A 26797-nucleotide genomic window follows, 5' to 3' on the forward strand; every position below is an offset into this window, starting at 1 on the left:
CCATTTTTATGCTGTTTATTACGTCTTTTGAACACTCTAATAGACTCTTCTAAATTATTACACCTGAAGACAATCTCCCCTCCATAAAAACAGTATTAAGAGCATGACATTAAATTTTCACAGCACTGCCTTTATCATCCGTTTTCTTCACTCTCGTACAGGGAGGGGGAGGGAAAGAAAAAGAGGGGAGGAAAAAAAAAAAAAAAGCATTGAGTTAAAGACCACCATAGAAATGTAAGCAGCACAAAGCACCAAAGATTTAATACCAGAGCCACTTGTTCTGAATATTATCAAGAAATCCATGAAAATAATAATAATTAAAAAAAAAAAAAAAAAAGATCTCAGGCTAGTTGAGCAGTCAGGAAGAAGCTTCTGCTGCGCTGTAGTTTTCCATCTTTAATAGTTTGATAGACAATCTCTTGATAATATCAGTCACAACTGACTTCAGCGGGGGGGGGGTTTTTTCTGCAGATTTCAAACCATTTTCTGTACAGCTACGAGGCTCTGCTCATGCGGCCTCCATTCTTGTAAAGTGAGAAAGATCCCATTAACGATATCTAAGCATGGAGATACTGTAGTTCTGCGTTGGAATATCAAGTAAAACGTTTAGGTACTCGGGATTTTTTTTGCTTTTTTTTTCCATATTTAAGTGGCTAAACTGGAAAAGTGGATGTCTTAACACTAGTTTTACATACAGACATTAAAAAAAACAAACTATATCCTTAGAAACTGTGACAGTTTCTCACAACCAACAATAATGTGATACCGTTACTTGAGGTGCTTCATACATGGAGATTCAGGTCATGATTACATCACACCTGGTGTTACGTTTCTGAATGAACATCAGCACATAGTTTCATACTGTACAATGTAGGCATTCACTTATGTTATACTTGATTAAAATCAGCTACGGTAAGGTCACTTGAAACTACACACAATATCAACTAATGGGCATTTTATGCAGGAGATTTAAAAAGAAAAAAAAAAAAAAAAAAAAAGTCAGACAATGACATTTTCAGCCTGCATCACCAGGAAATGCTATTCCCTATAAGGAAGGACATCCCAAAACATCGCTCACTAATCACTTAACTGACGCGCATGCAAAGCTTTAACCAAATACGTCGCAGCGGAGAAGTGGGAAGCACAGGATAAAGACATAAGAATAAAAGAAGGTTTGGGGGGAGCGGTTACTAAACCTTTGGTAGACAAAAAAAAAAAAAAAAAAGCCAAAAAAAAAAAAATTGTGAAGGCACATTTTTAAATCCCTTCCTCAATTCTTCAAACTGGGGCACGTTGCGTTGGCGTTGCGTAATATTGCAGGATGCTTACAGAACTGAAAGTTAGGGAGGGCATTTTTGCCAAGAGTGATTCAAAGTGTAGGGAAATGCTGTTTCACGTAGAGCAAAACGGCAGCTGTACGACAAACAGCCACTGATCTGGGTATAATAAAGGAAATGTGACAGAATCCATATGACCCACATACTGATCTAGTGACTGAAAATGAAGCACAAACAGGCACTAATTGTCCCTTTAACATCGTGACATAAAAATAGTTTGGGACCCAAAAAAACAAAATCACTCAAGCCATGCTGACACTTTAAACCACACATTCAGAGATCCCTCCAGAAGCCGTGCACTCCTGGAATGTTTTCCTTTCCTGCCTTAAACGTTTAAATAAGACATAATCCGACTTCAATTCAGATTTCAAGTGGTGCAGTGCAGGTTTAAAATTGGCGCTTGCACTTTTCACCCATCATAAACCGAACTGAAAGCCGATTGTTTCACTGTTTAGAATTCATCTTATACAAGTCCAGGACAGAGGAAAGTCTGCTCACAGCTCTCTGTATGAATAGCTCAGTCAATCACCTGGGGAATGGAGGGAGGGGAAAAAAGGTTCACACCCATGTTTTGTGTTCTTTGTGGCATGACTGAATTTTTTTTTTCATGCTTGGATTAACTAGACCTCCAGAACCCTCCCATCTCAACTCCTTTAGTCTCTGCTATGATATAGCAACAATTTCCCTGCCTGGGTATGCGATTCCAGATACTCTTATCCAATGGAAAAAAAGTCTCAGTCTCCTCCTTTGCTCCTGATTCACCTCTTTTTTTCTTTTAAATGTCCGTTTTCTCCCTTTCCTCCTCCTTCCTCTCTCTCCCTGTACTCGGGTCCAACTGGCCACAGCTGGAGAACTCATCATCGCAGGCATCGTGATCATCATCATCGTGATCGGCGTCTCCCGGAGCACACTGCTGAAGCGGCCCCCCGCCAACACTGCTGCAGCTTTGATTGCAGGCAGCACGCAGCGGCACTAGCTGCCGCACAACATTCAACAACTACTTGGTCCACTTTCACTCAAAAACAGCCATTCACTAGAAGTCCTTCACTGTAAATATAAACCATGTGTGCTGCTGAAAGCATTCAGACATACGGACATTGAACATACATTTGGTAAAACCAGCTTAATGTCCCAAAGTTTGACTGCACGTACATTTAAAGCAGCTCTTAGGATACATTAATCAAAAGAAAACAAGCACTTTCTTTATCATTTCTTCAGCATAAGGAATTGTTCTCCGACAACCCCAGTGCTGGCTTAAGCTCGACGTGTACGCTTTGCAACCACACAAACACGACCCCTGGGTAACCCTCAACTCCTCCATTCCCTCCAGTGATCACCAATTCAGGGAGCAGTGACATCATCCCTCCCAGCCCTCCATTTTTCCTCAGAGCTCCGGCAAACCAGCACTGTATATATTTTTGGAAGCCGCGCAGTTCACCCTGGCTCACCTCACTGCCGTCCATCTCCATCCCCTTTGGCAACACTGAAGACACATCTGCTGTCACCCACACACTGGGCTGGGGGTGGAGGAGAGACCCAGGAGGGAAAAATACTTTGAGTCTTCACATGACCTTTATATGCAAAGATAAACTCCCCGTCACCCCTGTGGACTGTCTCTCCCTCTCCTGTCGGAGCTAGGCGGAAGGTGTTAGGACACTATTCGGTTTGTGTGCGTCCATGCAAAGTTAGAGGATTTAAAACCCCTATCTACGCTGCCTCGGTTTTGTAACATTCACGTGATACAGATACAGCAATATGTGAGACAAGCAATACTGTTGTACAAAGGAAGACCACTATATAGAGAGTTTGACCTTTTACAATAAGAGGAAACCTTGAAATCCTTAAAAAAAAAAAAAGAAAATGCACAGTGTGATATTCCAATCTCTACAACATTGATCATTACAGAATTGTATCAATAAATATATTTTGGTCACTTCATTTTTATTCGGGATTAGCAGAAGTTGTGTATTAGTTTGTCCACAGCCACAAACAGCGCCTTAAGACAGACAAAAAGAAATAAGCTATAGGCTCGGCTCTCGAGTTTGCTAACATCTGAAAGAAAATGCCTCAGTCAGGTGTTGGTTGTATAATGTGTAAAGTTAAAAAAAAAAAAAATCACATTTTTAAAAGAAACCGTTAAAAAGATTATATATTATCAACAACATCAACAACAACAAAAAAGGAAAAAACTAAATGCAATAGATATCAAGGTGGAAATAACCATGGCATTGCCTATGACCTAGCACATCTGGATAATTTAAAATAGGCAACCAAGAGGTCTGTAGTTACTCTCAGGAGTCCACCTTCTTGCCGTCTCCCTCCTCAATGTCTCTCCCATGCTTTTTTACCCCACACCTCCTCTTGGAATGCTCACAAATCTGTGACAAATCACATATCATTTAAGTCCTGATGATGTGTTAAGTCTTCAGGCTTGGAGCTGAAATGTTAGTGTGTGTTCTCGTGTAAGTATCTGTATTATATGTTGATGAAAATAATGTGTAGAGGTGTGTGTGTGTGTGTGTGTGTGTGTGCGTGCATCACTGTGTGAGACAGATGGATCAGGAAGCAGCCAGGGCTTTAATCAGGTACAGTTTGTCTCCCTGCTCACTGGTGAAGATGGGAGCCTTTTTGTAGTGTTCAACAAGCTCTTCCATAGAGTTGAACTTGCGCTGTCCGATGCAGTAAAGGTTGTCCTTCAGCTGCACTTTGAAATGCTTGTTCTTGCTCTGCGCCTTCAGGGAGATGGAAAAGTCGTTTGGCTAAAAATGAAAAGAGAACCGGGGTTACTAACAGTGTTTCAAAGCACCGACACATAACAAGATAAACCAAGGAGAAGGTGGAGGCTACTGACCGATGACTCGCTGTCTCGGATGAGGAAGTCTCCCTCTGTGCCTCTTTGATTGAGCGCCACCTCTGCCTGATGGCGCGTCACCTTTCCGTAGTACCACTCCTTCCCCGCAAAGCGCCCGCTGCCTGATGGCAAGATGTAGTCGCACTCGGGTGTGGGCGGCCCAGCGAGCCCCGCTTGCGGTTTATGGGAGGTGGAGTCCAGCACAGTGACGTAGTTCTTGGGCACCAAGCCCAGCTGTCCATCCGCTTTGCGGCACTTCCACCACTCCGGGTCATTCTCGGGCTTCTCCACCACCTCCATTACCTCGCCCTTCTCAAAGTTCAGTTCCTCGTCGTTGCCTGAGCTGAACGGGTAGAGCGCCTGAACTGTGTGCAGCACTCGGTTTCCGTTCGCTGTGATGTTCACCACCGCAGCCAGTTTCTCTGTCAGCGATCCGGCAGGGTCGAGTCCGCCCATACCCCCTCCCCCCGCCGTCCCATCCACGTCCTCCGTCACATAGTTGGACGGAAACCAACCTGACCGTCCGCTGTAGCTACCGCGCCACCAGCCGTCGCTGCACTTCTCCATCACCACCACACGTGTTCCCTTCACCAGAGACAGCTCATCCTCACGCTCTGCTGTGTAGCTGAACTTGACCAGGGCGGGAAGGTTGAGGTCATACAGCCTCTCTCCGTTATCTGCATTCATATCTGGGTCAGCATTAGGGGCTGGATCTCTCATACCCCCCTTTCTGCTCTTCACTTTCCCAATTCCTAAAAAAAAAAAAAAAAATATGACGAATATAGTAAAGATGTTGGCGTTTACAGGGGAATCATTATCATCATTCATATTAAAATTGAACCCAGTGAATTCGATCAGAATCTGAAAAGCAGCCGAGACATGCTTATTTGTCTACATTCAAATTTAAAAGTCATCATTTCAATTAAAACAAAAAAAGGCCAGTTCTTTGGAATTTTATTTTCCCCATAATGGTGAGGAACAAGTCTGGAATTTAAAAAAAACAAACACAAAAAACCAAAACTGCACACACTTCCCATTATAAACATGAAAATTTAAGGCAGGAAGAAAAAATCCCAGACAAATACCAGGGAGCAATAATAAGCATTATGGGCTGGGTGGGTGAGTGGGTGGGTAAGCAGGGCTAAACATCATTCCTTTTCAACATTACATTCCCCTAACCCCCCGCTCCACAGTCCAAATCCAAATACATTCTTGGGGATTAGGCCTAGGTGCTGAGGAAACAAGGGAAAAAAATGCAATGCTGGTGTGCTGGGGGAAGAAAGTGAGTGGGACGGAAACTTGTTTTGGCATGGACCTATAATCTGTGGAAACTAGAAAGAAAGTAAACTGCTGCTACCCAACAGTGGTTAAAAAACAAAACAACAACTAATACCATTTCATTGCTGCTAATCACATTGAACTAATCACCTGCAGCTTACAAAAAAAAAAAAAAAAAAAAAAAAACTCAGCAGGAGCATCAGAAATATGACGCACAGGGCAGGTAACAATTCTGCAAACTGTGAGCACTGCAAAGAATTCATGAGGAAGGTAAAAATAAAAAAAAATTGAATGCAATGCTATATGTCATGTGAGGACAGATAAACAATAGAACAGAAAGTTAAAGATCTTTCTACACTGCAACTGCACTGGATCCACTTTGAATACATTTGCACTAAAAACATGTTAGAAATTGTACTTATTTTTCCAAAGTAATCTCTGTAGGCCACTTGTGATCTTGTGTAACTGAAAGTCACCGTCTTCAGAATGTACTGGTACTTGTTTACATGTATATAAAAGCAACCTGTCATATATATTTTAATGGGTCATTTTGCAATGTATATTACTAGTCTGCCCAGCTGAGATTAAACTGGGCTGTATTTCACCTATACAATCAAAGGCTTTTGACTTCCTTGTTCTAGAGTGCTCTTCCCAGTCTCTACCCAGCACCATCACTCTCCAAACACCCCCTCAACCTGACCGGTGTGCGATGATAAGGAGCACATTCATCAACGTGTTATCAACTGTGGGCTATCAGCAAACTAGCTATTCCTTTCTGTATTTGATGCCAACCTAGCCCACACACATTTCCATAGTTGACCACTGGCAAAAGGGCAACAAACGGAGGCTAACGGTAGAACAGTCACCATGCCCGTGAACCTTTTTCCCAGCAATTGTTTCAATCAGCAAGAATTTCCACCTGACAGCCATTTTGCTACTTAAACAAAGCCCACGTGACGTTACTGTAATCATGACACATCTATGCTCTTACCGATGATGTGACAGTAAACCAGACTGAAGCTAAAACTAACCAGACACTGATATCAGATAGAGCAAGCAGACGAGAGACCCTATTCCTGATTACGTCTGCAAAGCTATTGCTTGCACAATCAAAAGACAGCTGGGTGAAATTATATACTAAGGCAGGGTGTAGTCTCCAGGACGGAGTGGGGAACGTGACTAATGTGTCACAACGCCATACTGAATATCCTTTACCACACATAAATTGCTACTGAAAGGTGTCTCTGACTCAAGGAGAGCAGACAAATTTCACGGTAGTGCTCAGAGTCCAACGTCAAATTGCTTCCAGGTAGACCCTGTTATTAGTCACACCACTGTACATAACTACAGACTCCAGACAGGGTGTTAAGAGCTGATGTCTGTAGGTGGAGGTTAAGTGCTGCGCAGATGCTAGTTATGCATCTGTGCAGTCTTTAGGACTTGAAGGCAAAATGTCAAACAACAACAAAAAAATTGTTTTTTCTTACAAAAAACAAATGTTTCCACAGCATAAATCCACTAGTCTAAGTTTTTAAATATGCATAAACATCACAGACCAAAATCTAGATTTCCAACAGCCAAAGCATCTGCAATTCTTGGAAACAAACAAACAAACAACGAGTGATTATGCAGGTGCAGGCTCCGGGGTGTGCCTTTGCACAGTTGGAAATGGCCTAGTTAGCTCCATACAAAGGTTAAAGGTGAACTCTGTATAAATAATGCGTCTTTTACCTCCGACTGACACCGGAGACAACTTATTTTTGAGTTTTTATCTCTTTGGCCAGCCAACAGTCCTTATCAGTGTCCCTGTCACAGTTTTTATTTGGCACTTCCTGCTCCGCTCACATGAACACTTTGCATTAAAAAAAAACAAAAAAAAAAAACGGAGCCACTAAATTTGACTAGATGCGCAATCTGTAGTAGTAGGATGTTCAGATTTGCCTGTATGGCTACAGGTAGACAATACCAGAAGACAAAAGAAAAGAAAATTGAAGGCACCTGCTTCTCTAAGGGCCCATCTGTAATGCTGCTGTAGGTCGATTACAAAAATGTACGTGGCTGTGCAGAATAGGGCTCTGAGCACAATCTCTGGACCTTTTATTATGTCGAACTCAACAAGGTATGTGCAGAGTAGTAAAGGCACAGTAACAAGCACGTACAGGTGGTAACAGCAAACAAACAAACAAAGTGTGTAGAGGCATTTTGAAACCTGCAGAAATTCCAGATTATCATGGCACAGATAAGAGGTAGCTGGGCTTAGTGTCTTTTTTATGAAGTAATGGTAACACATTACATAAGTGACGTACGTTAGGGCAGTAACAGGACAGTCTGAGGTTAAGCACTGCTGGATTATATGAGGGCTGAAGCTGGAAATCTTTCATCTGACCAACAGCCCACTGCAACAACTAGTAATGAAACCTTTGCCACAAAATGCCCCACACGACGAGAAGCAGAATCCTTCAACTGCAGACATGAGACAGAGTAAAGCAGCGATGAATCTTAAAACCCCAAAACAAGTCAGTGCTTTCACCTCTGGTTCCCTGTGAAAAATCAATGACTGCTGAAATACGGCTTGTGTTTACCGCAAGCTTCAGACAAACGTTTTACTATAGGAAATATTTTAGAACTCACGAGTCGCTAATTGAGGTTACAGAAAGTCTCAAAGCCATTTAACACAATCACAATCGAACACAAGACCTCACCGATTGTGCCGTCATTCAGCTGCAGTGGAGTTTATGACCTCAAATTTGGATTTTCTTTCTAGTGACAGCATTTACACAAATGCCATTTTGCCAAAGAAAACAAACTAATTCTCCATATTTTATGCAATAATCCAACAAACCTATTGAAACACCTACTGGTTTTATTTCTCGTGGGACAACGTCCAAGCTGGCCTACAAAAAGAAAACGGTGTTTTTGGCTACAGATACATGTACTCTGAAAAAAGCAGATTTAAATGTAGAAAGCTAAAAATAAACACCATCTCACCACCTACAGAGTAGTTTCCGCTCATTGCTGACACCTGAACTTAACCTAAAATTCTGCCCTCACGGTGCATGTGTACATGCAGTGTGGGATTTTCAGCTTCCCCAAAAACCCACAAACCCCCCCGTTACTCTATTGCTACCAGAAAAAGGATAACAAGAGAAATGAAAAAGAACTTTGCTTTGGAAATTTTTCTCTCATTTGACGTCACATGCTCTTTCCTGTGTATTTCCTTAGAGGAGGACACAGAGGAAGGAACTCATATTGCAACAGATGGCAGTAAATAACAATGATTAAGACCATGACTTAGTTGGTAACCACCTCTGAAACAGTTGCTTTTTTGGGGGTTTATAGATGAGGTACACTCAGCAGGAGGAGAAGAAAGTGCTGGGGAGTTTGCTCAGCTACCAGTGGTAGACAGGAACTAGTTTTGTTTTTCAACTGTGGCCTCCCTACACTGGCTGGCTGTCCCATTGTCTGCTAGGACCCTTTCGACCTCCTGGCTTCCCTCCATTTCACGACTCTTCCTCTGCGGACGACAACACCCCGCGTCAGGCTGTCTGACAGTGCCTGAACACACTCCTGCTTTGGCATTTTGAGTCCTCCTGCTCTAATCACAGTCATATTCTCAACTGCACTTCTTCTCATGTTCCCTAAATTATCACGCAAACTACACTTATGTCGTGTGGTGACAACACAGAGCCTCAGAAAGTGCTCTATAGATTCACAGCAATGCAAACTCAGACAATATATGTACCGCAAAAAAGCCACACTCAGTCGTATGGTTTATGTGCCAAATATAATGACAGCCATGTGTAGTTCAAAAATCAAACAAGCTAAAGGAAAGACACACAAGAGTGAGTTGGCTGTTCTTCAGTGGAGACGACCGGGGCTACCTTTTAAGACTACAGCTTCAATAAAGCTGCCAACGCGGTTGAAACGCAGGAAACGTGCAAACTTCTTTCAACTTCAGCTGTTCGAGACATCAAAAGCAAGCAGGCAGCCATCGATCTCTGTGACGGAGCAGCGCTCGGAGAGAAATACTCCTCTGTTCTTTACGCATCTGGACAGCACACCGCTACAGTCAGGCGCTACAGGAAAATGATTTGGTTAACATATGTAATCACAAAAAACCCCAAAACAAAACAGAAAACTGCACAGTAACTTTAAAACTCGTTTTCACTTTCTCTTCACCTTTACTCAGGTGACCTAAATTTAAATTGCATTTTGCTGATGCTGTAAATCATGTGTGCTCCCCCCCAAATACAAACACGTCAGTTCAATTAAAAAGAAAAAAGAAAAAGATTTCCATAACCACTGTCTTTTACATGATTGCTATTTGGACACGCCAATAAAGCAACGAGTGTCATGATACTGGCATGCTGCACAAACAAACAATAGATATTCAATTGTGGGCAGCAAGCAGGGGGGCAAAGAGACGCTCTACTGAGAGCTAATATTTATATTCCTTCAGCCACCAGTTTGTCAAAATGATGCTGAATAACAACAAAGTCTAAAACAAAACTTTTTCTATGTGCCAGCCCCCCCCTCCCCCTTGCATTTTAACTAAACCAAATAAGTAACTCACAATAGATATACAGTCTGGTTTACTTGTTCCTTTTGGATTTCTGAGTTTTGGATTATCATAAACAAACACTTTAAGTGATCTTTTGACTGTACTCTACAGACCAAATTGTGGTTATTCACTGGGAAAATAATCGGTATATTATTCTATAATAAAAGCAATCATCTATAGTAGACAATATAATTCAATTGACAAGGCGGGGGAGGGCGTTGTTAATGTCGGCAATGGTTCAACAGGTCCAGACCCTTGCTCACTTCCTCTTAAGCAATTCTTAATGGAAGAATATACAGGAAAACAAAGACGAGTAAATGTCTTTTCACAGGAGAACAACATCTGAAGGCCTGAGTAAACTTGACAACTCCCCTGCCAAACTTCTAATTATGATTACGTCTTTTGCCTTTTTGGTCAGGGAAGAGCGATCAGTGGTTTTGGAGAAAAGCCGGACTTTGAAATGAGGGAGCGTGCGACAGATAGATCCCCCACCCCATATGATTCAACTTCCTTCTAACTTCTTGCTTCCTCTCTGGCTTCACTTCTCCAAATGCTCAGAGAGAAATGTGCCTCAAATTAGAGTTTCCGCTCGCTGGGGAGGCTGAGAAACAGGAAAACTGAGGGAGGGGAGAGAGACAGAGAGAAAGACTAACAGCTCTCAGTTTACACAAGCAAAACATTTGTTAGCTCATCTCTGTGTTGGTTTCATCACCATACTCTGGATCCTTCAGACAGCAAGCAGACTAGTCAGTGGACACGGACACACACACACACACACAAAGATAGACAGAGACAGGCGATATCACTCAGCAGTTACAAGGTGAGATTACAGCAAGCGTGTGTGCCGAAGCCTTTTGAAAACGAGTGTCAGCGTGGCTGTAAAATATCCTCATCCCACAGAGCTGTCCATGTAGCGACATTCCTCTGATAACCGAGTGAGGTGCGGGAGATGGGAACCCGGGTCCCATCAATCAGCAAAGACCCCTTCCTCCTCTTGACTACAATGACTACAGTGTTCTACATAAGCACCCTGCGTCCCTTCAACTGTAGCCCATGACAGGAGGTGGGGTGGACGGTGGGGGAAGAGACCCTCCTAGAATGAGTGGGGGCACCCTTAGGTTAGCATAAGAGAAAACACACACTGGCTATATATTAAGATATTCCTAAACAGGGTAGGGGTCTTCAAGCATGATAAAGTAATACACCTAGCTCACTGGGACTAATAGTAGAAAGAACTGGAGTGGGATTACTGTGTGTATGCATGTGTGTTCAACAGAAAGAGGCAGAGAACGATTGCTGAGGCAATTACAGGCTTCGGCTCAGCAGAAGGCTTTTCAAAAGCATATCCACCCAGTCTTTGCAGCTGCTCACACTCACACACACACACACACACACAAAAGCTGTTAAGACACCCTTTCACCCTCTCTTTACCAGCACAACATGTTAGCACAGAAATCAGTTTCCGCCAGCTCCAATTATGACACATTTACTTGGTTAACTAAGATAAAACTAACCAGTGTGAGAAATCACGAAGGGAAGATGAAAAAGAAAGAAGATTTGACAATTGCCGCTGCACAGCTAGAGAGAGAAAGAGAGCGCGAGAGTGAGAGGAGGAAAAAAAAAAAAGCCACTCAAACTTCAGACAAAACATTTCCGGACAACTTGTAAAACAACAAATGAGTCATACTTGCTTTAAAAGCAGCTTAAGAAGACTAGAAATGTAGAAAACTCACGAAAGAAATGTTTGAATAGGTTAGCCATGTCCATTTTGGGCTTGCCGTCTCTCCCTCTCTCTGTCTCCTTCCCGGCCCCCGCTCTCTTCCCACTGCAGCTGTAGAGTTATTCCATGTGAACACCCAGAGAGCTGGGAGGATTTCAGAGCAGGGCAGCCTACTTGTGACCATGTGGTCAGGCTTAGCCAATGAGAGTGTGGGATATAGAGGCCTTCAGTCCAGCTATGGAAGGCAGAGCACAGAGGCCTCATGGAGAGGAGAAGAAGAAGGGGGGGGGTTGACACTTATACGCGCAGAGAAAGAAAAGGGAAAGACAAGGTATAAAGAAAGTGAAGGAGTAATTTCCTCAACATATAGAAGCAGGAGGGTAGTGTCCTTAAAAAAAATTATATAAGGATCTGTGAGGACATGGCAGCAGCTGAGTGAGTCAGTGAACACTCAGTGTCACATGACTGCAGTTGTTGGGAGAAACACTCATAACTTTACAACAAACACAGGAAACATGAGTACTAAAACACACACACACACACGGATCATACCATCACACATTCTTTCGAACGATGACACTGCTCCACACCCAGCAACGGACCTGGCTAAGAAAAGAAGAAGGGAAAAGGAAAAAAAAACCCAAGGTTTTCCCTCCCACATATTATTGAAGAGTCAGCCCTAAAGTTCACAGCTAAAATGCTTTAAATCTACTTAATAAATAATTAAAAACAAGAAAAAGTGAAAGTTATACATTTACAACCTTTCTATTGCTATATTTGTGTTTCATAAAGTTTGGTTTATGGTTAGACCACATTTGCTCATGTTTTACTGAGTTGTATGTGTAAGTGAGAAATAGCTGGAGTTGCCATTGCTGCAGCTGTTCATGTGAACCATTTGATCAACGGATGCACCGACAGGTGGGATGTTACGGGGAAGCTCGTCACTGTGGTGCACGACAACCAAACACATACACACACACTACAGACAACAGAGAACAGACAGGCAAATAAACCTATAAAAGCCTAGGACATGAAGACTGAGGAGACCTAAACTGCAGCAGTAAAAATAAATAAATAAATAAAAATTTACATGCCATAAACAGAAAAACAACAAGAGAAAAAAGGGAAATCCCTGCTTATTTAAGTGAGCAAAAACAGAAAAGAAATGAGCCGCACATTAAAAACTAGAGAGGCTGCTTCCTGCCCTTACATGATTTTTCATTACGAGAGCATTTGAGCTGACAGGCTCATCTAACCACAGCACTCACGCACACACTAACAGGAAGACACATTTCACGTGTCCAACAGATAAGGGTTTTGCAAACATTTGTAATGTATACACTTATGACACACTTCTGGTTAGAAGGACGGAGAATAGCCCCATTTTTTTCTAAACTTTCGGGAGGAAAAACACCTTTCGGACAAAGGGTTTCCTCGCAGAGATCCTCCTACTCAACAGCACGCAGACACTGCCACATCACCAATAAACAAAACTGCTTAAAAAGTACCCTTTTTCCCCCTGCAATTTGATGTTATGCAGATAAATAGCAGACGATGACTAGTGTACACCTAATGGATTAGCGTAAACTGACAACAGCTATGCCATTACGCTTTAATTATAATGATGGCATGTGGTTCAAACAGTTTGGAGTTCAATGTTTAAAAAAAAGCTTCTGACACTAAAGACAAGGCATAACAAACTAGGTAATTTATGAAAAGAGAAATCACAAACAAACTGTGTTACTATGGTGCAGATAGAGGAGAAAACACCTGTGCTGTATCAATTCAAGACAAGATAAAAGGATTAGGTGCTGCTCATACAGAAACAGAAACGAGAAATTGTCCAATTTACCTCCACCTAACACACATCAACAGGAGAAAACATCAATTGTATTGGCATTTAAAAATAGAGATCACCGCCTTACCAGAATAAATGCTTCAAAATACACAATCGTGCATCAGACAACGCTCCAAGAAACTAAAGTTTCAAACTAAAGTGCACAGTGAGATGAAAATCGCTCTCTGCATTTCAACCAATCACATATCAGCCTGCGACCATTCTCCTGTGGTGACTTTCACAAGATTCATCACACGCCACAACAATGTATTGTAGCTGGCCTAGATAAACGTGCTCTGTAATGCCACTCTTCTTTTTCTTTTTTAAAGCATGCAAAACACAAAGCACATCAACCAACAGTCAAAGATGCTGCAAGGCATCAAACATGCGCAAATATTTCATAAAACATCCTCAAAGCTTTACCGGGAAATGGTGAGATCCTCCATAACACTAAACAAATTTGTGGAGAAGAGTGTTAACTTTGATAAAGCTTCAAGTCAAAGTCAGGAAATCATAACTACTTTTTACCTAGTGTGTCTTTGAGATTCTTGACTATAGATGCTTTCCTGGCACTGTTTTTCCTTTCCACATAGTTGGACGGCACAAAGCCTGTTTTGTTGGTGGCATTTCGAACCCTCCACCAGGACTTTGAGTCATCGAGAAGCCAGAGACGCTCGTTTTTCTTGATGTCCAGCTCCTGGTCCTGCTGGGCCATGTAGTCAAATTTGGCGATGACAATCACCTCTTCCGTCATCTTGCACTAGGAACACTGAGAGAGAGCAAGGAGAGACATGAGAGTGACCAAAGGGTATATTCTACCTCACAAACTCTTTGAATCCTTTTAAACATTAAAACATTTTCAAAATAGTGTCATCGAGAATAGTGTTATCTCATGAGCAGCAGTAGCAGTTACTTATTTACACTTATACCGAGCCTTCATATCTTTCCCAAGTATGGATTATGAGCATCTGTTTCCTGTGTCTGCTAACACTTGAGACGCATGTCCAGACTGTGGTGTTTGCTCATGTAGAATGATTATTTAGAAGACACAGCAGACGTAAATTTAGAAGCCGTTTAGAAACAGGCAGCCGTACCTGTACTGCATCAAAGCTGAGAACTTCAAGGGCTCTGACAATTCTGCTGACCTAGAAAAAGAACAAGAACGATGCGAGATAATTACTACTTGCTTCTTCTTAAAACTCTTCTCTGCAGATTTGTCGATATTACCAGGAAACTTCCTCTTTTATACAGTGTTGGCTCTTGATTTTTAAATAAAACGAACCCAGTGTGTTTACAACATTGTCTTTGTAGTGCACCAATGCCAAGATACAGATGATGTCATTAAACTATATTAGCAGAAGGCCAGCCAACATTTCCACAGTTTAGTCTCTTCAGATATAATTTCCTTCCACTAATTGTATTCTTTTAATAACAGTCATAACTGACTATCCACAATGACAGTGTACAAACGAAGCCTTCATACATTTACACAGGTGGTTAGGAGCAATGCTAAACTACCAAACTCTCTTTTCTTTTAGGCATCAAATGTGAAGCGAGAAATCAGAACGATGGTAAAGATTACTGCAACGGGGAAGCAAAAAAAGAGAGAGGCACTGTGCGTCAGAAATGTGGGTACGTCAGTGAGCGAGGCTCTCAGCGACCAGTGATGAAGGATATTATTTTAAATTTAGCACTGGCCTATAAATATTCAAAACTGTGCGCAGCGCCAATGCAAATGTTCAGCTTATATGAACAGCGATGTTTGCAATCATTCATAGGTTCCCTGAGCTATCTAAAATTATGATTTTGGAAGACTGTGATCCACTGTGAAGACTTCATGTTCAACAATGAGCACATTCACAACAGCTGGTCTCATGACCCCTGCAGCCATCAGCACAATCAGAATATGCTAGATTAATACAGCAGATACTTGGGTCAACAGTGAGGGAGTGGGGCACCACTGAAGCATCTGCTTAGCTGCTCTGATGTCACGAGAGTGGATGGAGTTTCACCTTCACCCCCCCCCCGCCCCAAAAACTCCCGACTGACTCCAGGGACCAGACACTGACCTCGTTGATAGAGAGCTCTTGGTTTTTATTTGAAGCAGCAGCAGTGTCTAAGTTTCCTTCTATAGCTGGCCTTGAGATACGCCTAAACCTGATCTTAGGCAAACACAAGCAGAAGCTGCAGAGCTAAGTTTCAGCATGGTTAAGCAAGAGGAGGCGGGGAAAAAAAACGAAACAAAACACAAAAAGAACAAATTTATAAAAAAATTAATTAATTAATAAAAAAAAAAAAAAGGAGGTCTGGGGAGATCTTAGCGGACTAAAAAAAAAGAAAGAACAGAAGACAGTTAAAGCAACATGAGATGATGCTGCCACATTAAGACTACAACAAGTTTAGAGTCAGAAACTAAGAGGTGTGATTAAAAAAAATTATTTGTGTAACATAGCTTCCATAAAATGCTGGGTGGGTGGAGGGCACCTGTGGTTTAAGCTTTCCACATATGGGGTGTTGTCTTAATTTGCAAAAAAACTAATAAATAAATGAAAAAAATCATTTGGGTGTATAATGTGGTTTTATCTCATGGCTTGTTATTGCATGCTCCTTTTCCATCCTTAATTAAATTAATGAACACTGCGAGACATGTTAGGGAGTGGCACAAAAAAAACAAAGAGCTGATTTACTCTTCTCGAGAGCCTCCTTCACCCAAGACAAAAGCAACAATCTCTCCACTCCCTGGGCTGGGCTGGATAACTGTCTGCCAAAACAGGAATACAAGTGTGTATATGCGCTCCTCCTGCATTTACAACATCCCACCCTTACTATAGTTTTTCCATTTTACACTCTCCCTAGTATTTCATGACCAAATCGCAAGTGCACAGCTATTCCTCCCATTTTCAGAAAACACGCTGCAACCCATCACCCCCCACATCTAAGATGGCTAAGCACTAAGTGCACATTAACACCACAGTGACTTGCGATGCGAATGTGAGGGAGGATCAAAAAGTTAAGCGACAGATGCCCTGAGCTAATCATGCAGCTGCATACTGAGCCGAGACCAGTCGCCTTGCCCCAAAGCGCTACGCGAGAGGTCAGACGGGTCAAACTGCTCAAACGGTCTCGCATTAACATCAACTGTGGATCTCCACTTACCCTGCTGCCAGGCAGAATTAACAGGTAAGCCCAATCCGCCAGCAGCACATAGCACACATCGATCTTATTGACTTTGTGACTAAATGTTTTCACATTTATCTTTCTAACTCACAGCTTTAAAAACAAAACAACAAAAAAGGACTCCTCTTAAATTATAAAATACAGTAGAATAGCCCTTTATTGTCATCATACATGTACAACAAAATTGTAGTTCGGGAGCACTGTGCTGCTGTATACGTTCATATTTGCCGCCATCTTGCATTTGTGAGACAAAAATTAGGTTAACTAACCAAAAACATGAAAAAAAAAAACTGTCTTTCCATTTAGAGTTGAGATGAATTAACATATGCAGAATCACCTGTAGTTGGAGAATTTTGCAAGACAAGTAAAAATAAAAAACAAAACAAAAAAACATATTCACTGATGATTCGCAGTGATGTGGAGAAGAAAAGAGGCCAACCAATAACAACAGCAACAACAAAAACCACTACGAGGGCAAGGGCTGCTGATGTGGAAATGTTCAGTGGACAAGATTATCAAATGCGATGATGTCATGACTCAATGCTCCCAGACAAATAGCCTGTGACCTTTATAATGAGTAAGTAGTAGAAGTATAGATGTTTTGAAGAAACCAAGCACTGGGAAAAATAACGTGGGTGCCAAACATAAAGCAAAAACACGATCTTTACAGACAAGCTTTGTGGTCATCAATGAGGGCACCGACACTGCATGAAATGGTTGGAGAAGTAGCCAGATCTGGTGGTCTGTGGTAAGTGCAGGGTTTTCCCTGCTCGTGGCAGCTCTACTATTCCTCCCTCGTAACATTCAAAACCAGTCTGCTGTCAATAAAGCAAAAAAAAACAACAAAAAAAACAAAAAAACAAAACATCTCTAATATTCTGCCTTGAAACAGAATAAAAACCTGTGTTCTAGTAGCTTCTTTACTGAGAGCTTTTCCAACACGTTATTATCAGTATCATCTGCTTTAAAGGCTGAATTATAATTTAGATTAATCAAGTAATATCTGACAAAGTATCGGAAAATATTAGAAACATACCGGGGCAGTTTTTACACAAAACAGCCAGCTGAGTGTACGCTGAAACGCTGTCACTTCACAGCTAACAGCTCAAGATTGAACTCGGTGTGGGGGTATTACCACAAGTGGAATGTGTGTTTATAAAAAAAGTGGGCCTATTTGTGTCATGCTAATGTGCAGAATTATAAACCAAGCGGTTAGTCTGGCTCAACGTTATCTAGTGACAGGTCAAGCAGTGTTAATACAAGTCAACCACTCATGTTCTCAAGAGTACCAACTCTAGTCACAACTGTTTCCCATCAGCAATGTAAAACTAACCCAAATGGCATCACTGGGGTATTGAACACAGGTCAGCGATCCTTTATTTAGAGTCATCAGAAAATACCTTTCTGTTACACAAAATTTGACGAGGCTCAAGTGACGGCGTAAACCACAAACCGCAATAACTGCAAATTAGCAGTGTAATGAAGATGCACAGTGCAACTTTGTCAGTTCTTGTATTACAATAAAACAACACTGACATGAATTCACCACATCCTGCAATCTACAGCTACTGCCATAACCTCTCGAGTCTATGCATGAGAAAAAGGGGGAGAAAAAAAGCACACAAGTGAAGAGCCAGTCAAAGAGCACTCCTAGTGGACTCTTAGTGGAATGCATTTTATAGAGATGCTGTCCTGGAGACAAGCATGAGTAGAAAATAGCCAGAGCTGCACTGACGTCAATTTTTGTCCTTTTACAAGTCATATGAGAAGTTATTTGTTAAACAAAATGAACAAACAAACAAGAAAACCTCACAACAGTTGGATATTGTATCAGCTAAACAAACCAAAAAGAACAACTATGGATCCTTGTCTATCTTCACTGTGTGGGCATACAGTGTATCACTGCTCGGCAAGACTGCTGAGGCACTGAGACAGCAGCAGCATGAGCTCACAGAGGCAGACAGAGTAACCTAATCCCTGTGACAGCCTGCTAAAATCACAGGGCTCTGCTGCCTTCTGGAATGTGCTCTTTCTGCTCGCTGCTCACTCAGCCCCTCTGGCACTGCTACACTTCCTCCTTCCACCAAAATGTGCATTTTAGATACAGGGAAGGTCTGATTCACAAACTGACAGCACAGGATGGCGATGGGCCGATTAAGACATGTTTGCGCTTCTCTTCACACTGAACCACAGCAGTTGAAATCCCATGAGACTGCAGCTCATCCCAGATGTCCCAGTTTCTCTCTAAACAAAACAGAAGCACAGCAGCAAAGGGTCATGGGAGACTTGGCAGGCCAGCTGTGAGACAGGAAGTGTGGACACAAGGGTGACCGGATGATGGGAAAGTGATGCAAGCTGACAGAGAGCAGGCTTGACCCTCTTCGAGTTTAGATGAGTTCAGATAACTTATCTTTGCACTGATGCTTGTAATGTACCTTGTTAAAGAGATCAAAGATGAACTGCTGGACTACTTTAAACTTTAGCACCAAGACAGATCACATGATTTCCCACTTTAGAAAACTGTATTGTTCCAGCATCACATTAAAATTGAATTAGTGGGCCTCTAGTGTTTTGGGTTAAGCATATAGGCTAAGCTACATTCATGACTGTGTGAAAGCAGTTGGTTATCCACCCCTCGGGATCACCCTCAGCAGTTGGGAATGGCCTAAAATAGACCGTGGCTCATGTCCTTTGAGAACTGTCAGAGATTTACTCTCATAGCAACGACCAACAGCAAAAGTTTCAAGCTTTCTTTTAGACTAACTTCACATCAAAAGCCCCACTCTACACTCTAAACAAATATGTGAAAGGCCCACATAAACGCCACTGTTTGAAATATGTTGCTTAGCAATTTAGCCTGAAAATCCCATGCAAAAAAAAAAAAAAAAAAGGAGTAGTGCCATTTTCATAAAAGGCAGTATTTATGTAATTTTGGCAAACTTAATGTCTCAAACACCACAATAAAGAAATTAAATCATAGCCCATGACCTTTTCAAATCTATAGCAGACAAACAAACAAACATATTCTCATATAGGCATCCATCCATATTAGAGGATATCCATTGTTGTGTCTGAGTATCTGTTCATAAAATTCAAATTAACAAACATTACGCTAAAAATGTTTTCACTTCCTTATTTCACTTCACAGTTTATTATTACAACTGCATATTCACCCTCAGTCTGGTTGTGAACTGTCTAGCCCACAGAAAGACGGTACTGGTGAAGTGACTCCTTTTCTGTGGCTGGAAGAGGGGGACGAGATGTTAAACAGAATGCCAATGTCTGTGTCTAAGCTGCACAGAGATTCACCTGTAATAAAGTCAGTTTTGATTGCTGAATTTTGATTTTTCACAAAGTCTAAATCACTGCCCCAGAAGAGAGCAATCTACCAAGCATTGCTTCAGAGGCTCACACTAACGTTGCTCAAATGAAAAGAGAAGACAAGAAATGTGAAACCAAGACGGTTTTCATGGGTCCTTACAAGTAGGCGTTTGCTAATAAAACTTAAGAAAAAAAAATGCTGAAACCGAGATTGTCAAAATGAAATAAGTTGATCTGTATCAGCCCTGAAAACCTGATCAAAGCTTCCTTATCAGAAATCACAGCAAGTTACATAACCAAAGAGTTTGTAGAAAGCCTATGATGTTGCAAAAAAGGCAAAACATAGAAAAAAATGTTACTGTAAAGCCACTTGCAAGACTGCACACAAGTCATGCTTTATCTAATTATAATTAATTATTTATAGTGAATGCACACTCTGCAGCTGGCAGCACGAGGTGATTCACCAGAAGCATGCTTTTATTCCATCCATAAGCAGATATCTGTCAGAGCTTAATACCTCTGTGGAAGAAAGGATCCATTTCCTTAGACTCAACCTAATTTAGCAGCCTACACCTCTTCATGTACACCCTGAAATTGGCATCTCTTGTTCTAGCTGGCCTACCCACCAGGTAAAATGATGGCCACATCCAAGAAATCTTGGGTTTAAAGCAACAGTGCATCTGTGATTCTGGAGCTCCAGGGGATTTCCCAATGACTAATCTAAGTTTACAAAGCAGAAGGAACTCCAACACACAGCAGTGCAGTTTAATAAAGCTGCTCTTGGTTTGGTTTTGTGTACTGTCATGGTTCCTAAACCTGCTAGGAGTCAGTATGAACAAAATCTAAATATGGGGAAGTACTGCCATGAAGCAGAAGACCTTGTTATTGTTTCAGTAAAAACCACAGATTATTTGTAAACTGGACAGTAGTAGATATAAAATAGATAAAGGCTTCATTTGAACTCTTCCTACATCCTCAAAAATGCCATCACAATAGAACTAAACAAGCTACTTGTGGCAGACATTTGAGAAGGACACAAGTTGGAAAAATCAAAAATCTAGGATCTGCAAAAATTCCCATCCTTACATTCTCTGATAGGAGAGAGGGGGGGAAAGAACATTTTCCACAGAAACGCTCATCTCTGTACTCCCCAAATCAGTCAGCCTACACACATTTCAGTTCATTTTATTTCTTTAGGGTATTATCTGAGAGTAAAATCAATGTTCTCATGCATTTTTAATGAAAGCTGGAGATTGTTTAGCAACTTTTCCATACCCAGGGATATGGTGTGAAACAGCACTTGTTATACATGTTGCTAACTAGGGCTGCCACGAACGATTATTTTGACAGTCGACTAGTCACCGATTATTTCTGCGATTAGTCAACTAATCAGATCATGCATCCACTGGACGTAAAACATACAGCTTATTGCACCAGCATGCATCTGCTCTTATATAACTATCATTAGCTTACAGCTTGAAGTGTTTAAGGTATGTGCTAACTAAAAAAAAAAAGACAAGATGATAGTTTATTAAATTTGAATGACATCTGCAGATTGTTTCGGTGGAGTTTAATAAACTCAGCCGTCTGCTCCTTGCTATCTAAAATATAACAGGACACCGGAGTATATTCTCGAGCATCTCACACTTCTGATAATCAGTCGTCTGCTTGACATTTATTCAGCTGTGTAAAAACTATAACTTTAATCTCAGCCAAACAGATTTACTCAGGAACAAATAAAATACTAAAAAAATTTTTTTTTTTAAAAAAAGCCAAACAATAACATTTTTAAGTTATCTAAGTGACTTATATTAAATGTTTAACCTGAGTAGCGAAAGACGGCGGTGGGTTTGAAAACGATTTGCTGGGAGTCCGGTGTTCTCACAGGCTCGAGTGAGCCTTGAACCCGGCTAGCTATCGAGCTAGTGGGTAACAGACGTCTCAGAAAACGTTGGAGCGCTTTTGAAAATATGCGGTGTCTTGATAAACTGAGCAGATATTTGAGGTTTACACAGCTACATTCTCACCTGAAAATATGTTAAACTTTATTTTGTGACCCAAAAAGAATAATAAGAGTAATATTAAAACTAACTAGCTGCCGCCATTGTTGACAAATGCGCTGGGCCGCGCTATGAATTCTGGGACACAGCTTCTTCTTCTTCTTCGGGGTTTAACGGCAGCTGACATCCTTGTACATGCAGTGCTGCCATCTTCTGTTTCAGTCCGTTATTATACTCTTAAATACTACTACCGGTACTTATTCCTGCGTCTTTTGCGATCTTACAAAGCTTCAAACGACGCGTCGACTATTAAATTAGTCGTTGACGATTTTAATAGTCAACGTAATCGTGACTAGTCGACTAATCGTGGCAGCCCTATTGCTAACCCCTTCAAAAGATCCAGCACATTCATTTCAGAGGCAACAACAGATTTTTATAGGGATGGTCAGCTTTTTTTCTACACACAAAAACTAAAGAAATCAAAATAATCTGATTAAGATGCTTAAGTCTGCAACAAAGCCAATATCTCAGCAGTTGCTTGAAGGTCAGTTTCAAGGCGATCAGAAATGCGATAAGAAAAACAAACTGATTCTCAAATGACTGATGAGATTCCTAGGTTGCCGGACTGTTTAATTATTTCATTCTTGCTGTTTGATTTCCCGCGTGATTGCATTCAAGATCTAGCTTGCTTTAATTCAAATATTTTCCATGTTGTCGTTACAGCCAAGAGCGTTATGCCATAAAATTGAACTTTGCTCCTAGGTTTGGGTGTTATAAAATAGTCACAGGAAAATTTCCATCTAGTCACTGATCTCTATTTGCTACCAGTGGACCACAGACAACACTGAGAGGTGAGATTATAGATCCAAAAATCTGGTACACAAGAGGTTTTAATTAGAACAGTCTCATATACTGGAGCTATATGAAGGTCTAACTGTTTTTTTGTTTGTTTTTTTGCATAACATGTTCATAAAGAACATGACAAGAAAAACGGGTGGTGTGGAAGCCACCCATGAACCATCATTTTCTTGCTCCTACTGAAAGTACTGTAGCAGACTGAGGAAGGTTTGTGGACAGGACTTACTATTGGTTTAACAAATTCACAGAAATGACCTAAGCTTGTGCCTAAAAAGCCTGCTTTCATCATTAAAGACACGCACAGTTCTTTCATTATGACAGTATTGCTTTTTTTGTAATTCAGTGCTACACAACTGCTGTCACAACAATGACAGTCGTAGTTGCACGAGTACGCACATCCTCATTATCACTTTGCCAAACCCACTGAAAGAAAACCCCGAACCATAATGGACTAAGAGAAGAAACACTGAAACTGCACACTTCTCCTACTCGACACGAGGAAGTCAAATCACTTCAAAAGAAAACAAAAAGATGGCAAATACAGCCGGGACAGTACACTTTTACAAAAGTTGGAAAACTTAGTCCAAACAAGAAACAATAACTGTGCACTTCCTTACAACTTTGCTTTAGTAGTTAAGCTGAAACTTATCTTTTTCTCCCCTTTTTTTGGTTTCAGTGTTTTGCTCATTAGTCGCCTTTTTGCCCTTTGCCAGGGCACAGAAAGCAGGAGCTGTTGCTCCGTCATATTCTGTCACAGTTAATGTATACAGAGAACGTCTGTTATTTACTCTTCAAACATCTACATGCATGAGCAGTCGGGCACAAAAAAAGAAAAAAAATGAAAGAGGAAATGGAAGAGAATGTATGCAATAACAGAGATTAAGGCGATAACATGCAAAGAGACAATTGCGGAAAAAAGAAAAAAAAAATCCCCATTTCTCAACTTCATAAAAAGTCCAAAAAAAAAAAAAAAGAAAGAAAGGTGACTTTATGAACTAGCTTCTGAGCCCTGACGAGGGAAATTTTAGCCATCGTTTTGACTATCGAGAAAAGCAAAGTTGGTATTTTACCCTGGGCTGCGAGGACAGATTTGGCTGCTGGAAGCCACTGGTAGCCAGACACTCGGAAAAGAGGAAAGGGCACAGCCAAACAAAAAAAGGATAACGCCTTCATACGCATACGATTATTCTGTCATAAAATCCAAACAAGAGCACCATTATAGTGTGGGATGTATGACTATTACAGGAGTACACAAGGAGTATATCAGAGTGAAGGAACAGTCCTCACTTCTGCACAGAAGCTCATGACATGGCAGCTGACAGGTGCAATTTTTTTTTAAAATAGGTTGCCTAATTGCAGTTTCCATGCATACATTTGATTTTCAAATGTAAGCCTTCGAGTACGAAATGCTGATAAGAATGGCATCACCATTTCCTCCTGCAAGCTGTGGATACCCTCTCTGTGACTCCAACTGAGAAGAGAGCAACAGCAGAGCAAATGCCTCTCTCTTCCTCCTCCTCCTCCTCCTCTCACCTCCTTGAAAACTAACTTGTGACAATAATTACAGAGTAATTCTTAACCAGTCGCTAGTATTTGGTTGCAGAGATGTGCAGGCTACTCGCATAAATCGCTCTGATATAATTAACCACAAATCATCAAATAAATACCTGCAATACAAAAACCTCAAGCTGGAATAATCTGTTGAGTGTTGCACCAAATTTTGTAGAAGGCCACACAAACAAAAGCCGCAAGGGCTCGCCAGGAGTTATACAGACGAACTGCCCCATTGTGCTTCTAAGAATGACATTTAGTCTGGCTTGGGTTGTGTAAGGTAGAAACAATGTTACGGGATAAACTAAGTGTGCAATTACCCAAAATCTTGCCCAAAACAAGATCTAAGCGATCCAACTAGGAATATGTAGGCTCAAATGCATTTTGCACTTAGTATACAGGTAGGTATTTATCCACAAATTGAGTTTAGATAAATAAAAAAAAAAAACTATTTAACAAACAAAAAAAACAATTCATTGTTGTATGTTCTCTAAGGTGAAGATTTTTCCTGCATTTGAAATCTCTGGGACAGAATGTCTTTAGGTTGAGCACTACTGATCCAAATAAACAGATACCAAGCCAACTGGGTATCACTGGGTGAAGATAGAGGTGATGGACCAGCTATGACTAATTATGGCTACTTGAAGCAAACCCCAATACCAGTGATGCACATCGAGACCACGACCAAGCGAGTTCAACTCAGTACGCAATTAAAAAAACGTAATCCTGAGATATAATAAGAAAAAAATAAAGCTGCATTTAAGTATAAACTGTAAATTGGATCAAACGGTTTAACATCACTGTGGCTTCATTTAAATTGTCAGTCTTACAAATAGAAGTGTTTACGTGGTGCCCGCTTGAACGAAAAGAAGAATAAAGATGATAAAGCTGTGTAGCAGTTTTGGTGGAGTTTTTACCTTATAACCTGAGCTTGACAGCGTGTCACGCTAAAACGGCTAACATTAACCTGGCTAAGAAAATTTCCCCCATCTGCTTTTAGTGGTTACAGCCAGACTAACCGTCTGCCAGCTGGATAACAGTGTGCTGGCCATGCTGGCATGGACACTAGGTGTTTTTCTCTCTCTCTCTCCTTTTATTTTTCAGTCTAGGTTAACGTTTAGCTGTTAGCTTGCGTGAGCTTTAACGCTGGAGAACCGTTAGTGCTGCAGTCTGTATCACAGAGCTTCACCATCAGCGGCAGCTCAGATTCATACCTTGCTCTAGTCATACCAGGTCTTACCTGATTCCTGACGGCCACCTCTTCTTATGTCCTTTTGGAAATATGTTAAAGGGTTACACACAGCAGCCAAAGATGCACAGAAGCGGCATCCAGAATCCTAGCTAAGCAGCCAGGTTTTTTTTTCTTTTTTCCCCACTCCAAGACGCTAGCCTAGCTGACGAGACGCCGTGCCCCGTTGGAATAGCATTTCTGCATCAATGCATGTCATCGCTCAGCAGCATGGCTAAGCTAACTAGCAGCTACACAAGCAGTTCAGACGCTCTCTGGGTCCCGCCTGCTGCCACACGATTGGCTGAGAGAGAATCAGGAGTTTGTGATTGGACAAAGACACTGTCCGTTAATCTCACTGCAGCTGCTGGTGCTTTGCTTTCCCCTAAGCATTCGTCATGTTTTCGTCTCTGTGAGGGTAAAGAATCGATCGAATCTCTACCATTGATAGACGTGTGTATGAAAAGAGAGATGAAAGTGAGTCTGGTTATCGCATCACGTACTGTTTAATGTTTTGGTATCTAAAAGAAAGATACGTAGGGAGTGGGACTTTAGCACAAGACCCAAACTATAATTTAGGCTAGTAAGAAATTGATGTTCTGTACTATACTTGCTAAAATAAAATACATAAAAAGTGCAAGCTTGCCCTTCAGCAAGCATCGCGTTAAATGCTGCCTACGTGTTTTTAGTATATGACAACTGTAGTTTTCTCAGCATTAATAAGCATTTCAAAGAAATGCCCAGTCATCACCAACCGTGCGATACACAAAACGAATCTACATAAAATAACTCGTCATCCAATCCCATTCGGGCTCCACATGTGAAATGATGATACATCTATTAAACGTCTCTGTGGTGAAGATACTTGCAGAGTAATTTGGAAGGCTGTGCAACTCGCTGCAGGATGCAATCTGTTTCCTGCTCAAACAGATGGGCCTGCCCTACATGTATTCTGTGATCTGCACCCAAAACTAGACTATAATACTGCATGTATAGTGGATTATAAACTCCATCTAATACTTCTATTCACTTTTTAATATAAATTGGACTGTTTAAAATAAAATATGGCATGGTGGAA

The 26797-nt window shown here is 41.2% G+C and overlaps 1 protein-coding gene across 3 annotated transcripts; it reads right to left on the minus strand.

Moving 5' to 3' along the window:
* LOC146567310 (SH2/SH3 adapter protein NCK1-like) lies at positions 1-26118 on the minus strand. 3 transcript variants are annotated; one of them, XM_085287066.1, is made up of 5 exons: positions 25732-26117; positions 14679-14729; positions 14113-14353; positions 4189-4940; positions 1-4096 (listed from the first exon to the last, which is right to left on the minus strand). In XM_085287066.1, exons 3-5 carry the CDS (start codon positions 14336-14338, stop codon positions 3896-3898), a joined length of 1179 nt encoding a protein of 392 aa, XP_085143192.1. In that variant the 5' UTR covers positions 14339-14353; positions 14679-14729; positions 25732-26117; the 3' UTR covers positions 1-3895. The 3 variants fall into 3 exon arrangements, with proteins under 3 accessions (XP_085143192.1, XP_085143193.1, XP_085143194.1); XM_085287067.1 differs by lacking the exon at positions 14679-14729 and having other exon boundaries at positions 25732-26118; XM_085287068.1 differs by lacking the exons at positions 14113-14353; positions 14679-14729; positions 25732-26117 and adding an exon at positions 11761-11950.
* Positions 26119-26797: the final 679 nt, after the last annotated feature.

This window comes from Mchenga conophoros, linkage group LG9, assembly GCF_057382185.1.
Source record: "Mchenga conophoros isolate Kocher_MC1m ecotype Shallow Benthic linkage group LG9, M_conophoros_male_GT1.1, whole genome shotgun sequence".
NCBI lineage: Eukaryota > Metazoa > Chordata > Actinopteri > Cichliformes > Cichlidae > Mchenga > Mchenga conophoros.